A 14,956-nucleotide genomic window follows, 5' to 3' on the forward strand; every position below is an offset into this window, starting at 1 on the left:
AGGGGGGGGGGGAGGGCTTCCTCAGGAGCAGGCTGTAAGACTGGCACTCCTCTGTGGGCACTGTGGGGTGCCTGTAGGTGTTGAGCTGCTACCGGTGCTTGGAGGGACAGCTGACCCTGGGGGATTCTTTGGGGCCATGGGGAGGGCTTGGTCCTGCAGGGGGCTGGGATGTGATGTCCTCATCATGGTCAGGTCCCAGGTGATGACCGGTGGTCTCTGTCTCCTCATCTCCCCCAGTGGAGAACAAGCAGCTGACCCTGAACCTGCAGACAGAGAACAAAGGCAGTGTTGTCTCCGGTGGAGAGCTGACGATTTTCCTGGACGGCCCGGCTGTTGATCTGGGAAGCCTGCCGAATGGCAGTGCTGTGACAGAGGGTGAGTGCCGCCCGGCTCCGCATGCATGCAGCAGCTCTGTGCACGAGGCGGTGAGCAGCAGCGGGGCTGAGAGCACGGCCCCCAGCACCCCTGAGCAAACATCTGAGTGCCGACAGCCACCTGCTCCCCCAGGTAAGGCCCTGGTCTTGCTCCAGGCTCTCGTGGGAGCAGATGTGTGGTGGGACACAGGAGCAGGAGCATCGATGGCATCATGCCTGCCTCCTCTCAGTGCTCAAGCAGCCCAGCCCCTTCCATAGCTTTCCCATGTTGGGCTGTGCAAACGCATTCTGTATTTGGTGAACCACTCAGAAACGGGCTCTCCATGGGGGGGGAGCATGTGCAGGGGCATGGACAGATGTTTGACTGCTCGAGGCTGCCCAGGGAGTAAACAGAGCCTGTGCTGGGAAGTGCACTGCTTTACATTTCCTCTGTTCCTTCTCTGCTTTGCTGAGTGATCCAGGTCCTAAAACCTGAGGCCCTTGGGTGAGGCTCTGATGATGTTGAAAGAACCCACGGTCATACTTGGAGCTGCAGGGTCCAGTGCGATGGGCAGAGCCCCAGCCTAAGCTGGCAGAAGGGAGCAGAACTCCTTATGGTCAAGGTGGACACTGGGGAGAGGCCAGTTGTGCTGTTAGGTCTCCCTTATGGTGGGAAGGAAGGAAGGAGGGTAGAGCTAATCAGCGCTATAGTTGTTTTCTTCACCTACTTCTTCACCCATTCAGGGTCCCAGGTGCCTGGACGGGACCCCAGCAGCATGGCTGCAGCCACGGAGAGCAGACATCAGTCTGCCACCACAAACTGCTTTGGGAGCAGATCAAGGTAAGAGCAGCACCTGCCAGTCCATCACTGAGCAGTTACTGAGCCCTGGGGGGTACTCGGGCAGTGTCCATGTGGCGTGGTAACTCCTTCAGATCTCCCAGCAAAGCAGTGCACAGGAGACTTGGGGCAGGGTTGGGTGCTGACAGCAGAGCTGGGCATGGTGGCCATGCAGCTGGAGTGCAGATGGCCAGTGCCTCCTTAGGTATTTGTCTCTTAAGGTGCATCAGGTTTGTGATTGCCCAGGCAGTTTCTCCCCGTTGCTCTGCTGGCAGGCATGGGGATGGTGCATCAGGGTGTGTGGGAAGGGCTGGCACTCAGAGCAAGGAGCCTGGTCCTGGCAATGGGGCTCGCTCTGAGTCGCTGCTCAGTGGTGAGTGCTGCACCTCTGCCTGCAGCGTGGCCCTGGGCCAGACTGGGGGGGCACCATACCCATGGTGGTGGTCACAGGGGAATGCTTTGGAAGGTCCAGGGAGAGCAAGAGAAGCAAAGCAAGTCTCACTGCAGGGAAATAACAGCTACTTCCAAAGGAAATGAGATGCTTGGGCAGCAGCCACCCTGTCTGGCACAGTGCCTGTCCCTGCCTTCTTGCTGGAATGGAGTGGCGCAGAGCTGCTCCTTTTTGGAGCTGTGGTTATTGAGGGACGTGTCACACTGTCAACATGGAGTTGAATTTAACACCTATTTATATTTCCACGGTGTGGCAGTGGCCCAGCAGCCCATACAGATATTCTGGTTAAAGTGTGCCTGTAGTGAGGAGCCTGCAGCCTGCACAGTAAGGGGCTCCGTGTGTCCTGCAGGCTTCAGGTGTAGGAGCACGGCAGGGAGCTCTGTGCTTGGAGCTCCTCTGCTCCTCTTTATCTACCAGGCGCATACAATAGAGGAGTGAAGGAGAGAAGTGTTTTTAGCTCTAGAAAGTGACCCCATCCTTCAGTGTAGTGCTTGTTTGGGACAGGGGAGTGGTGACACATTGCTGACTGCAGTTTGTGCCCTGTTGCTGCTCCTCTTGGTTCCTGCTGTCTGGGTGTTAATGCCATCTCAGAGATGAGATGGAACTCTGTCCTGGCAAGGCCTACTCCTTGCAGCCATTCAGCAGCTCTCAGTCGGCGTTGGAGAGCCGGGAACAGAAGAATGGTTGGGATGCTCAACCTGGAGTCTGAGTGCTTCACATTCCCCATTGCTTTCTGCCTGTGAGTAGTTTCTGCTCTTGGTGTCCTCCTGACCTATGAGCGTGCTGAGTCCTGTCTGGTGCTTCTGAAAGGACCTCCAGAGACCTTCCAGCTGTGGCAGTCTGCAGTTGTTACAAATCACAGCATGGGAAACTTTATCACTAGTTTTTGCTTCATTCTGGGCCCATCTGAATGTAGGTTGTTCTGAACAATTTGACATTTTGGTGTAGTGCTGCTGTGTGGGGTAAAGCATAGCTGTGTGTACTCAGCACAGAGGCAGCTGCCTTCCCCAGGTCCTTTGCACATGGGAATGCTGTTTGATGTTAGCTCTGTTTATATGCAGAGCAGTGTTTATTTTCATGGGCTTGGTGATGGATGCTGGCAAACTTGCTCGCAGGCAGGATGGAAAGAAAAGTTTCATTCTTTGCTCCTCGACTATTTCTACACTGTCCCCCCCAAGGGAAGCTGCTTGCTCAGGGCTTCTCTTTCTTCTTCTGAGCAAATGTCATCTTGGGATTTGCTGCTAATCTTGGTGACGGGGTGTGAAATTCCACAGCCCTCTGCATGAAGAGAAAACAGCCCAGAGGCCCCAGGCTGAGGTTTGGTGCTGTGGGTGCCCAGAGGGTTGCCATGATCCCCGTTTGTTTTGTGGGGGCATGAGAGGCCCCTCCTGACAGCATGGAATGGAGCAGTCTGCTCTGGGTTTGGGCTGGTGGGCTGAGCTCTGTTGGGTGCTGCCTTCTGACTTCACTGTCACCTGCTGCAAACAGTGCAGACCCTAATGATTCCTTTGGTGCACTGTGTCTTAACATTTACTGCCTAATCACATCCAAAGCCTAGCTGGTGATGGGCATCAGCAGCCCTGAGGACAAACAGCACCTCTGGCTCCATGAGCCCCATTCCCCTGGTAAGAGGCCCGTTCTCTGGCTGCTCCACAAAGCAGGGTGCTGGGTAATGAGGATAAACTGGGCTGGGATCACACTGATTTGGGGTTTCAGAGCCAAGCACCAGTGCTTCTGTCTGGTGTGGGGTGACAGGTGCTTCTCCAGGTGCTGGTGTCTGTATTGTCCCCATTCCCAGCACCACACATGACATGGGACATGGTGGCTGCCATCTCCCCATCTCTCCTGGGGACAGGAAGAATTCCTCTTCAGCTGCCCTTTGCCATATTGCGTCCTAGATGAGACCAGCTGGCACTTCAGTGGCTCCTGGCATCTTATGCTTGGGTCATGGGGACAGAACCTGTTCCTGCATTTCACACCTGGGCTGGAGGTGAGCACGGGTGATGTGCCCTGTGCCAGCCCTGTGCCCTAGAAGGGCTCTGCCTTTGTGGCTGACACCGCTGCCCTTTTTGGCTGTGCCCGTTCCCTCTGCTGTGGCCTGGGGTGGCTGACGGAAGGGGATGGTGGGGCTTATGCTCACCACCAGGGCAGGGGGCTGTCCCTGCCTGCTCCTTCCCAGTGGCACTGCTGCCTGTTCCCATCTGCGTGCTGCTGTTTTTTTCCCCCATTCCTATTTTAAGAGTTTGTTCCCAGTCTAGCCTCTGTCACGTGGCTTCACTGGGTTTGTTTCCATGCATCTATTAAAAGACAATGCCCAGATGGGAGCGCTCGTAGGAGGGCTGGGCTGGGCAGCCCGCGGGCTAATTCAGGCCTGATAACCCTGTGCGGCCAGCTGGCAGCAGGGAAACATCCTGTTTTGGTCACTAAAAACTGTGGGCAGCTCTTAGCTCATCTGCAGCAAGAAGGGTAAGGACAGGGTTCATCCATCCATTGCTTCAGCTAAGGATGGGCATGGAGATCTGGGTCCTGCAGCCCGGCTGGCTCTGAGCTGCTTTCTGCCTTCCTGTGTCTCCTCCCGGCCCCAGCCCTTCCTCTGCCTGGCGTCGCTGTGAACCGCTCCCTGAGGAGCATGGGGAGGATCCAAGGGCTTGCTGGAGCTGGCGTGGGTGGCATGAGTGATGCTGTGCCCTGTCCTTGCCAAGCTGCTGTCCCCTCCCAGCTCGGCCTGGCCCTGGGAAGTGGGGACAGTTTGCAGGTTTTGCCCTTTTAAGGGGAGGAGTTGGATGGACCAAAGCAAGCCCTAATCCCTGCGTCCAGGGCTGTGAGCACTGCGCTGCCCTGGGCAGGGGTGGCCCCACTCTGCCTGCACTCTCCAGGCCTTGAGGTGGGAAAGAGGCTCTTCTCAGTGGTGCAGAGCTCTCACTGCCTCAAATTATGAACACCAAGGGGTCTGCGTTGGAGTGTTCCCTTGGTCAGCAGTTCTCTCCCTTTGATGTTTATGTGTGATGAGGTGCCCCACTGTTGAACGTTCCCCTTCCCCTCACTCAGCATCCCCGTAAGAAGTTGGGCTCTGGCTGTGGTGGTTTTGGTGCTGCCTTTCCCAGCTGTTCCTTCCTGGCAGCACAGGCAGAAGCTTGCAGCTTCCCCACCTGTCTCTGCATGGGGCTCACGGCTGCTGCGAGCATTTCCTTGGGGGTCTCCTGGAGCAGAAGGCAGCTGTGTGTTATCATCCCTGGGCATGCAGGCAAGGGCTGCACTGAGAGTTTTCTCTCGTGAGCTCTGACGCTGGGGGTGGGATGCCAGGACCTGTGTGTGGGTTTAGAGAGCTGAGGTTCAGGGCAGGTATGGACTGCTGTGTCCCGGCAGGCAGGCAGACATCTGTGCCAGGGGAGCAGCAGCACGGAGACGGGGCAAGCAGGCTCTCTCCCAGGCCCAGCTGTGCTTCACCTCCCATTTCTTTCCCTGCAGGACACACCGCCTCGCTGCCGGGGCCTCCAGGCAGGGTGCAGGCAGTGGGGAGCAAAGTCCTAACGCACGGAGCCGGCACCGGCAGCCGCCCAAGAGCCTGACGCCCAGCAGCAGCATGGCCAACGGCACTGCCAGCAGCACCGGTGAGCGCGGCGGGGGATCTGCTGCTGCTGCAGGCGTGGGGTGGGCAGAGGTGGGGGTGCGGTCTGAGGGGGAAAGGAGTTTTCTACTGTGATAAAGTGTCCTGTAGTGCTGAGGGATTTCTTCCCCACAAAGGAAGTTTTAGTTTCACTTCGATAAGCTGGGCAGCTCCTTAAGGCTCGCCGGTGGGACCAGTTCTGTCTCTGTAACGATTTCTGTGGCTCCTCTCTGAGAGGGCACAAACCCACTCCTCAGAAGGACACTCAGTCTTATGCCAGCAATACCTTCGGAAAGAGTTTTCTTTGTCTTTTCATGGGCTTGTCCGCAAAGCTGTGCATACCCCGTGGAGCGGAGCCTGGACCAGTGTGTGACTGACTACAAAGCCGTAAGCAGCTCACCGGCTTTTCCTTGCTGGTGTGCTGGAGCTGCCCAGTAGTGCAGGAGGCCTGCAGCAGCCCCGGGATGTGATGGCAGGACGGTGCCTGGCACTGTGGGCTTAGCAGAGGTCTCATGTCCCACATCCTGGGCCAGTACCTGGTGCGGTGCTGTAGGTGGGAGGTGGCAGCAGGGTGACACCACTACCACAGGCATTTCCTCCTCCCCTGCACTGTTATTTTGCAGCCAGTTCTGTCCTTTCTTTTGCTTTTGTCAGAGACCTGAAGGAAAAGCAGTATGCTTTGTTTCAGATAGAAGGCAATGTTTGGTTCAACCCCAGAAGACTTTTTCCTTCTTTTTTTTCATTACTTTGGAAAAACCTGGAGCACTGTAATTTCCATTCTGCCAAAATCGATTTTGGGAGGGAGGTGGGGGTGCAGAGGGCTGCAGTGGGACGCGGCAGTTCAGCCTGCAGTCCTGGCTTGCCCCACTGCTGCTCGGTGCCAATGCCTGCCTGGCCCCTGCCCCACTGGGACGCACCCGCAGACGCGGCGCTGTTCCTGGGCTCTGCTTGCTTCACAACGCCTTGTGCTGGCCCGGCCCCGCCTTCCTGGCGGCATTACGGCTGTGCTGTCCTTGTTGCTGTTTATCGCTCAGCAGAGTGCCAGCCGGGGCGTTACACCTCGGGGTGGGAGGTGCAGCCTGGGGGTGGTGCTGGGCGCTGTGTCACACTCAGCATGCCTCCAGAGGCCTTCCTCTTCCTCCCAGTCGGTACATTCTGTTGTTGACAATAGCATGTGCAGTTTGGGAACAGACTGCTGCAAGAACTTCCCAGTTACATTTGTAGCCCATAGCTGTAATTTCACCTGAGAAGAAAAGGAAGTTATTGCGTGGCATACGTTCTCCATGGTATAGCTTAGCCCCAGCCCTACTCCTCCCGGAGTCCTTATCAGTGGACTTTGAATCATCTTTTCCTCTGTTCTGTTCAGAACTGAGATCCATGCAATTGCAGTGCAGCCCGGTTCCCTCAGAACATTGGCACAGTGTGGTTTGAAGCTCCTCAGTCCTCTTCCCAAGGCTTGCCAGCACTAAACACCTGACGACTGTGTGGTGTTTACTACAAAACTTGGGCTTGCAGCTTTTTACATTTCTTAATTCTGACTCGCGGAGCTCTATCTGCATCCCTTTATTTTATTTTGTTTTGTTTTTAATTCTTTAATTTCACCGTGGCTGTGGCAGAAGTTATCCTGTGTTGTGCTGTTGAGCTCTGTTTTTTTGGCTAGCTGATAAATATTCATCAAACAAATTTCCTTTTGTTCTTTTGGTCTGCGTTTTCCTCCTGATCAGTTTTCATTGTGGTTTTCCCTTGCTCAGTCCCTTCCTCTCTCCACAAACACAGTGGAACCAGCACCACTCAGCTCCCAGCAGTGTCTGTTGTGGGGATGCTGTAAGGCAGCATCCACTTCTGGCATCCACATCAGGCCCGCAGCACATCTGCAGGCAGCAGAAGGGATGCTGAACACAAATGCAGTTGTGTGTCTGCTTTTATCTCAAGAGGAAAGATGGAGGCGGGGGCTCTGTGGGACCTGGCCTGGCCTGGCACCACGTGTGTGCTCCCTGTTGCCACCACCACCACCGTGGTTGTGGGGCTGCCCCACGGTGGTGGAACAGCCAGTGCTGTTCTTGGTATTAACATCTCTGCCCTCTGCCTTCCCAGTGAATGGTGATGTGGTGGGAGCTGTGGACATGGAAGAGGAAAGGTCAGCTGCAGGGACTGCCACGCTGTCTGCGGGGACATCGAGCACAGCTGATGGCTCTGTCACTGCATCCACCCTTCCTGCCCTGCCTGGCTCCACAGAAGCTGAGGAGGCAGCACCCAGCACCCCGCAGGCACGGACAACAGTGCAGGCTCAGGACTCTCTGCCCCCCGGGTAAGCAGCTCTGCCTCGTCCTGCTGGAGGCTCTTGTTCCCTGATGGGGCAGCATGGCTGAATGCCATGGGGGTACTCGAGGAGGGGGAGACAGCCCCGGAGGCAGTGTGAGAGCTGCTGGGACACTGCACTGTGCTGCAAGAGGGGATGGGTGTTGGAGATCTGGGGCCACGCAGCAGGGCTCAGCAGTGATGACCATCCTGCTCAGCAGAGCGTAGGGCATGGGAAGCCCTGCAAGGGGCCATGAGCACAGCCTGGGAAGGGTGCCTAGAACAGAGAGGGGGTGCTGCTGGGAGTGCAGAAGCATCCAAGAAGACCTGCTGTCTCTGTCTGGTTCTGCTGAATGGAGATCTGTGTCTCCCATCCCTCACACAGCTTGTCCTGTCCAGCCGGAGCTGGGTCTGTCTGTGTTGCTGGACTGCTCTCTCCTCCTTTTGGCCAGGGCTCTGATCTGTATCCATTGTGGGGCCCTGGGGAAATGAACAGTGAATCACATCTCCACCATAAGTGGCCTCCCAAGGCTGGTGCCTGGAGCAGTGAAGTCCTCAGAGCTCCTGTGGCTGTCTCAAGGGTTCAGTAGGAAGAAAATAGGGGGGGGAGAGAGAGAGTGGGTCTGCAGGGAGCTCCTTCTAAAAGGGAGGCATGAATGTCAGAGTGGAATATGACAGAAATGGCCATTGTGGGGAGCTGGGAGGGATCCTCTCGCAGCTTGTAGGTCTAGTGCTACCATGGGTTGAGCAGGGAGGTGAGCGGCCCTGTGGTGCATCAGTGTTTGGCGCCAGGTGGGGCCTCTCCTGGGTCCTGGGCTCTTCTGGCATTACTGGGAGAGAGGGAGAGAGCCTTCCTTGGGAAGGCGAAGCCCAGTCCTGTGCTGTGCCAGCCCTGTGGTGCTGTGGGAATGCCTGGGACTTGGATTCCTCTCTGGCTGCTTTGTGTCTTGCTGGGTGCTGGGAAGGAGTAGGACTGGGGCTTGGGGCAAGCTGAGCCATATCCTCCACTTTTCCTACACCTTTGCTCTGGACTGCAAATGTAGAGCAGCACAGGGGGGTTGCAGTGCCTCGTATTCATATGAAGGAGCTGTTTATTTTCCTCTGGCTAAGCCGATGCCTGCAAGGTCAGGGCCTCGCTGGTGTGTCAGTCACAGGTAATTAGGGTTAATGGCTCAGTGTGCCTTTATGCGGGGTGTGTGAGGGTTACTGTTCTCCAGCCTGGGCGCTTCCTGTTTCCAGGCAGCTGGAAAAGTCCAGGGCTCTGAAAAAGGTCTTTATTCCAACCCGTGCCCCTTCCTGTGCTTACCGGGCAAATGGGAGTTCTCCTCCCAACCTCTGCCTGCCTGAGGTGCAGAGATGGGGATGCTCCTCCCTGGAGTGTGGAGTGGGAGCCTTCATTTTCCCTCCCTGCTTCTCCTCTCTCACTACAAATCCTATGATGAGGAGAGCAGCAGCATCTTGCATGCATTGTCTGAGCTGTAGCGGCTGCTCTGCTTCTCAGGTGGGGTCTGAGTGTTGAGGTGCTCCCAGGTGATTCAGAGTGGAGCACTGGATCCAGCTGGGCTGTGAGCCCTGTGTGAGGACAGCTGGAGGCTGCTGCCTCTGCTAAGCAGGGATTGCAGAAACGTCCATGGTCCTGAGAATGGTATAAGTGACCTCTGGGGAGATCTCTGGAGACCCAGTGTGGGGAAGCTGCCTCTGGTGGCTTGCTGCTCTGGGGGATTGCTGTGATTTGTGGTTTGGGGCCCAGCATGGGATGAGGATGCATCTGGCTTGCAGGAGACAGTGATGCCTCAGGCAGGAGGTATGCAGACCAAACCAGGCTGTTTTGGCATTGTGCAGTCCTTGCCAGCCCTGGTGATCACTAGGTCCCTTGCAGAGCTGCTGGGAGCCATCATGTCACTGTCCCTAAGAAGCCACCAGAAGGCTGCCTGTTCCCTGAGCTCTTCTGAGCATCCCCTTTCGTCCCAGGAGCAGGGAGAGTGCTCACGCTGTGTGGGGTGGGAGCAGCTCCGAGGCCATTCCTCCTTGCTCGCTGGGCTGCATGCAGAGTGCCAGCATGCTGGGTTCACGTGGGGATCTGTAGCTCTTTATGTGGCCCAGAGAGCTCTCTCTGAACATCTGCACCAGATGTGCTGAGCACAAAGGCAACATACAACTAGCGGTCTGTTTGGGGCTGGAGGGTGCTGGAAAGTGTCCTGAATCATTCCAGCCCCAGCTGTGCGTGAAGCTCTCCCTCACCCCTGGCTGCTGAGGGGCGGCTTGTGCTGCAGGAGTAGCCCAAAGCCTCAGCGTGGGGCCCTGGCCCTCCTGCCTGGGTGCCCATGGGACAGCAGGGCCATGAGAGCCACTGGCCCCGCATCTGGTTCCTATCAGCAGTGATCCCACGCGGGGACGGGCGCTCGCTGCTGTTCTGCACACACAGCCCTGTCTGCGTGCACAAAGAGCTGCATTATGTGCCTGGCAGCAGGCACGCTGCTGTGGTTTCTTACATAAGGAAGGTGTTCTGTTTGGACTGCAGGACTGCCCCGCAGCCACCGCTTGCCTCTCCCGCAGCAGCACGGGCGCACACGGTGCTCACTGGGGCTGAGAGCTCCCAGCCCTTCTCAGATCGGTGGCACAGCTGTGCCACGCATGGACCTGCGGTCGTGGTGCGTGTGGCTCCAGGCTTATGTCTTACCCTGGGGGCCTGGGGAAAGCGGGAGTGCTGCAGATGATGGGCACTGGTGCTTGGAGCACCTCTGCGGAGCACTGTGTGGGCCTGCCAGCCCACATCCATTCAGCTGCCAGCACAACAGAAGTGAGTAGGTTAATTTCCCAGGGCTTTTAGTGGTGATTAATTGAGGCTGAAGATTGAATCGGGAGGGAGACCTGTGGGAGCAGAAGCGTGGCAGGAGAGCACTTGATCTGTCGGCAGCTGTGTGCTGCAGAGTAAGAGCTGACAAAGCGTGGTGCTGCACGGAGGCTCTGTGTTTGCCAGAGCGTAAACTTCCATGAATGAATGAATGGAGGTGAGGAATGGCCGCAGTACTGTGCAGGACTGGGCCCCCCATGGCACTGGGTTCCCTGGGGGACTGCATCCTCGTGGTGTCTGGCAGCAGTGGGGCTGCCAGGGAAACACAGCCCCAGCCCAAACTTGAAGGCTCTACTTTAAAAAATGTATGAGAAGAAACGAAACAAAAACACACAGGACATAAAGCTGCACCTGAGTGAAGTAACTGACTCTCCTACTGTCTGCAGGATGTAAGGGATCTATGCTCCCAACGACACCTGTGGTCAGCACACAGCCTGCTGCAGCACCTCTGCCCTGCCCTGTATCTAGCGAGCCAAAGAGCTGCCATGTGGACCTGCTGGCATACTGGGCTTTAAAGAAAGCTTAAACTTCTGTAGCTAAGCACTGTAAGGAGACGGGTTACTAACCCACCAGATGCAACTCTCTAATAAGTTGACTGTTAATTACTATTGGCCCACTGGTCCCTGGGGAGCCCTTACAGGTTAATACATCGTCTGGGTAGTGTTGGGTTCCTGATGCTCATTCCAGCCGAGCCCCTCGGTATAGCCCTGGCTGAGCACGTGTTCCTCCATGTCTCCTGCTGGAGCTGCTCTGCCCAGTGCTGGAGCTGTGTGGTGCAGGCGTGGAGGGCAGCAGGCTCTGATTGCTGCCAGGATTTGGGCTCTGTCCTGCTGAGGTTTGGGCTCGCTGCCTGCCCATACCAACTGTGATTGTCTCTTTCAGGTGGGAGCAGCGGGAGCTGCCAAATGGTAGAGTCTACTATGTAGACCACAACAACAAGACCACCACGTGGGAACGGCCGCTCCCGCCGGGGTAAGGGCCTTGGGGCACTTGTGAGGCATGGTGAGGTGGGAGGGCTGAGCTCTGGACACAGACACGTGCCGTATGCCCCAAGCCTGGAGCTGGACTGCATCTGCTCAGAGGGGCCTCTGTTCCTACTGCCCTGGTGTGTGTTTGTTCTCTCATATATGATGCTGCGAAGCTCTGTGAAACCTACAGGAGGATCTCTGCAGTACTTGTATTTTGGGGGGAGGTCATCCTTTCGTTTGCAGGATTACACAGTCCTCAGGTCATGCAGGCTGCATGTCGCCCTCAGGGCCCGTGCATTTTCCAGAAGCTTGTTGAGTTCTCACCTCCTCTCTGTGCCCCAGAAACAGTACAGCCAAGCTGCTGTTCTCTGGGCTGGGTTAGCTCACGGCTGGAAGGAGCACAGTGCTTCACAGCCAGCGCAGCAGCAAGCGTGAAATACAAACCAGTCTTGGGAGCTCTGGGTCCCTGTGCTCACATGCTGCCCTCAGTTGAGCTGTGATTCCTGCAGCCCTCCCTGCCACTTGCTGGTCTTCCAACAGCTTAAAAGCTGCCTGGTGTTCAGAGGGAGGCTGTTCCCAGGAAAAGGCAGGTTTGGGAGGGCCCCAGGTGTGCTCCTTCCTTCCTATCCTAGAATCAGAGTCACAGCATGGTTGGGTTGGAAGGGACTTCACAGCTTCCACAGTTCTGCCCTATGCTGTGGGCTCAGTGCCCCCACCATCTCAGACTGCCCAGGGCCCCATTCATGGCCTTGAACACCTCGAGGGATGGGCACCCGCAGCTCTCCAGGCATCCTGTGCCAGTGCAGGTGTTTGCTTGGTGCCTCGCCTCTGCCAGGTGCCAGCCTTCCTGGGAGCACATGTACTGCATCTCTCCCTCGTGGTGCCCGGCAGCACTGCCTCACTTCTCTTGGAGCAGAGCTGCCCCAGGTCCCAGTGGGATTCTGTATGCCCTCGTGGCAGGGCTCACCTTGTGCTGAGGAACCCTTTCAGCATGAATTTGGTTGCTCTGGAGCTGTGAATGGAGCCCCTGTGTTGGAGGGCAGTGCTTAATCCTGGGAGAGGAGCCAGAGTGAGTGTGGGAGGCCAGCCCGTGCTGTCAGTGTGAGAGGAGAAATCAGTCCCCAGAGGGGACCCCAGCCCCAGGAGCACTCAGTATTCCTCCCTTGGAGGCTGCTTTTCTCACCTATGTTTCTGGAGGGTGCCGATCCCATGGAGCATTTCTGAGCCCCTGTGCCTTCACGCAGTGGTAGCACTGAGTAGCTGCGTGGTGTGTGACCTGAAAGTGAGGTGCGACCTGGGTCTGTGCTGGTTGTCACCGCTGTCCTTTGCTGCTGCAGCGCTCTCAGCAGAGGTGTGCCTCTGTCTCCTGAATGGCTGTTCAGCAGCGTGGTGCCGTGTGCTGGGGTCTGAGCAGCAGCAGTGGGAGTGCTAAGAGAGGTGGCACAGTAGCGTGCTCACCAGTAGGGTGTGGAATCCCTTGGAGAAGGGGGCATCCGGCTCTAAGAGCACTGAAACAGGGCTGCAGGTGCCCAGGGAGCCCTTTTCCCACTGACAGGTGGTGACATCTTCCCATGGTGCTTCCAGGTGGGAAAAGCGCGTGGACCCCAGAGGCCGCTATTACTACGTGGACCACAACACCCGCACCACCACGTGGCAGCGCCCCACGGCCGAGTATGTCCGCAACTATGAGCAGTGGCAGTCCCAGCGCAGCCAGCTGCAAGGAGCCATGCAGCAGTTCAGCCAAAGATTCCTGTACCAGGTGAGAGCTGGGGGCTGTGTACCCGGGGTGCCCATGACATGGGCATTGTTGCCCACACAGCTGGGCAATCTCTCCTGCCCGTGGAGGGCGCTGCACTCCCGTGGCCCCGTGCATTGTGGTCAGGAGCAGAGAAGGGGGCTCCTGCTGAGGCTCAGCTGTGATCTGCTACTGGCTTCCCTGCCAGGCGCCTTGGAGCCACTCCAGCACTGCGCGACTCACCCTGGCTGTGTTCTGTGAAGTGCAGAGGGAGGGACTCGCGCTCCAAATTTAGCCTGATGAAACGATTGTACTTCTCGACTTGAGCTTTCTCCTGCCAGCCGTGGTGGCTCCTGCTCTGCTTTCCTCTCCGCTGGGACTCTGTGCTTTGCTTTGCTCTCTTGGCCCCAGCGGCCGCCTCCCCTCCTGGCGGTGCAGAACCCCTCTGGGCTGTGCTGCAGTAGGGGCCCCCCACAGCACACTGCCTGGGAGCAATACTGCGTGCACTGAGGGTGCTGTGCCAGGACCTCTCCTGTACTCATCCCGGTGCAAGAGGAGAAGCTGAGAGGTGTAAGATGCTCCAGCCCAGTGCACTGCAGAGCAGCCCTAGGGTGCTGGGCTGGCCCCTGAGTACCAGTACCCATTCTGGGCGGGCAGGGGAGCCCGGCACCCCCAGTGGTGGCTGTGCCCCATCCCCATGGAGGCGGGCTGGGATGCCGATCCCTCTCTTGAGGCTGGGCTTCAAGAGGTGCGATGAAAAGGCCTTTTTTATTACAACCCCAAAGTCATCTCCAGACTCCTTCTGCCCTGAATCACCGGCTGCCAAGGCTGTGCCTCCGTCCCTGGAGCTGTGGGCTAAGCAAACCAGGGCGCAGTGCCTGGGGCACCCCCTGGTTCAGGCTGGGTGAGGCCGCCCGCCCGGCACAAGAAAGGTGCTTTGTGCGGCCCCGACCTGCTGGAGGGGGGGGCGCCGGGAGCCGCCTGTCTGCGCAGCCATGAATGTGCCCTCAGTGTGAGCGCATCCCGGCCCTGCGCTGCCCGGGAGGAGGGGGGTGTGGGCCCCGCCAGGAAGCGCTGGGCGTGGACAGGGCTTGTGGGAATGATTTCATTGGAAAGGCCTGCGATATTTTTTCCCTCTTGTGTGTGGTTCTTGGAGGAGGCTGGAGGTGTATCTGCTGGGGAGAGCCGCTCGGGCCAGTGGGAGCTGAGCGGCCGTGCACATCTGGAGCTGCGACGCGGTCCCACTGCTCTCCGTGTTGCCCCCAACCTCTGTTTAGGTTGTGCTTTCCCTCCCCCCCTCATTTTTTTTTTTAACGCCCCCTGAGCGTGCAATTGTTTTGTTTTGTTGGGTTTTTTTTTTTGATTTTTTTTTTTTTTTTTACTTTGGGAGCTGTGGGCCAATGGGAGGCGAGTGGGAAGCAGCGCTGTGGGCTCCCCTCCGTCTGCACCCCACTGCTCCCGCCTCTCCTGGCCCTGCTTTTTATTTTGTGTTTTGCCCCCTCTCATCTCTAGCCGTCCGGCGCCCCATCCGACAATGATCCTCTCGGCCCCCTTCCTCCTGGCTGGGGTAAGTACAGAGCCCCTCACCTGCCTGCACCCTGCCCTGCCCCGCTGCTTTCAAGATGCTCCGTGTGTCTCTGTGTCCGTCCTGCGTCAGCGTGTGCCCCATCTGGGGACGCAGCGTTCCCCGTGCTCTGCTGTATGCGGGGCTGTCTGCCCATGGTTAGCTCCTTCTCTGATTTGAAATCCAGCTTTTTTCCCATTTTTTCCTCCTTTTTTCTCTTTTCCTGGAGAAGTTCCCAGCTCTCTCTCTCTCTCAGCTACTGAATGCAGAAGTGTTTGTGGTTGTTCT

At 57.4% G+C, this 14,956-nt stretch overlaps 1 protein-coding gene across 11 annotated transcripts in view; it reads left to right on the top strand.

The window, feature by feature from the left end:
• Positions 1–14,956, top strand: part of WWP2 (WW domain containing E3 ubiquitin protein ligase 2) — a 31,670-nt gene that overhangs the window by 8,851 nt on the left and 7,863 nt on the right. For 3 of the 11 annotated variants that reach the window (NM_001039260.2, XM_046899520.1, XM_015292592.4), the window contains 7 exon segments: positions 238–507; positions 1,098–1,194; positions 5,111–5,253; positions 7,344–7,557; positions 11,284–11,373; positions 12,954–13,128; positions 14,617–14,671. In NM_001039260.2, the coding sequence (NP_001034349.2) occupies positions 238–507; positions 1,098–1,194; positions 5,111–5,253; positions 7,344–7,557; positions 11,284–11,373; positions 12,954–13,128; positions 14,617–14,671 (1,044 nt within the window). 11 annotated transcript variants of the gene reach the window in all.

Source organism: Gallus gallus, chromosome 11 (genome assembly GCF_016699485.2).
Source record: "Gallus gallus isolate bGalGal1 chromosome 11, bGalGal1.mat.broiler.GRCg7b, whole genome shotgun sequence".
Taxonomy (NCBI): Eukaryota; Metazoa; Chordata; class Aves; order Galliformes; family Phasianidae; genus Gallus; species Gallus gallus.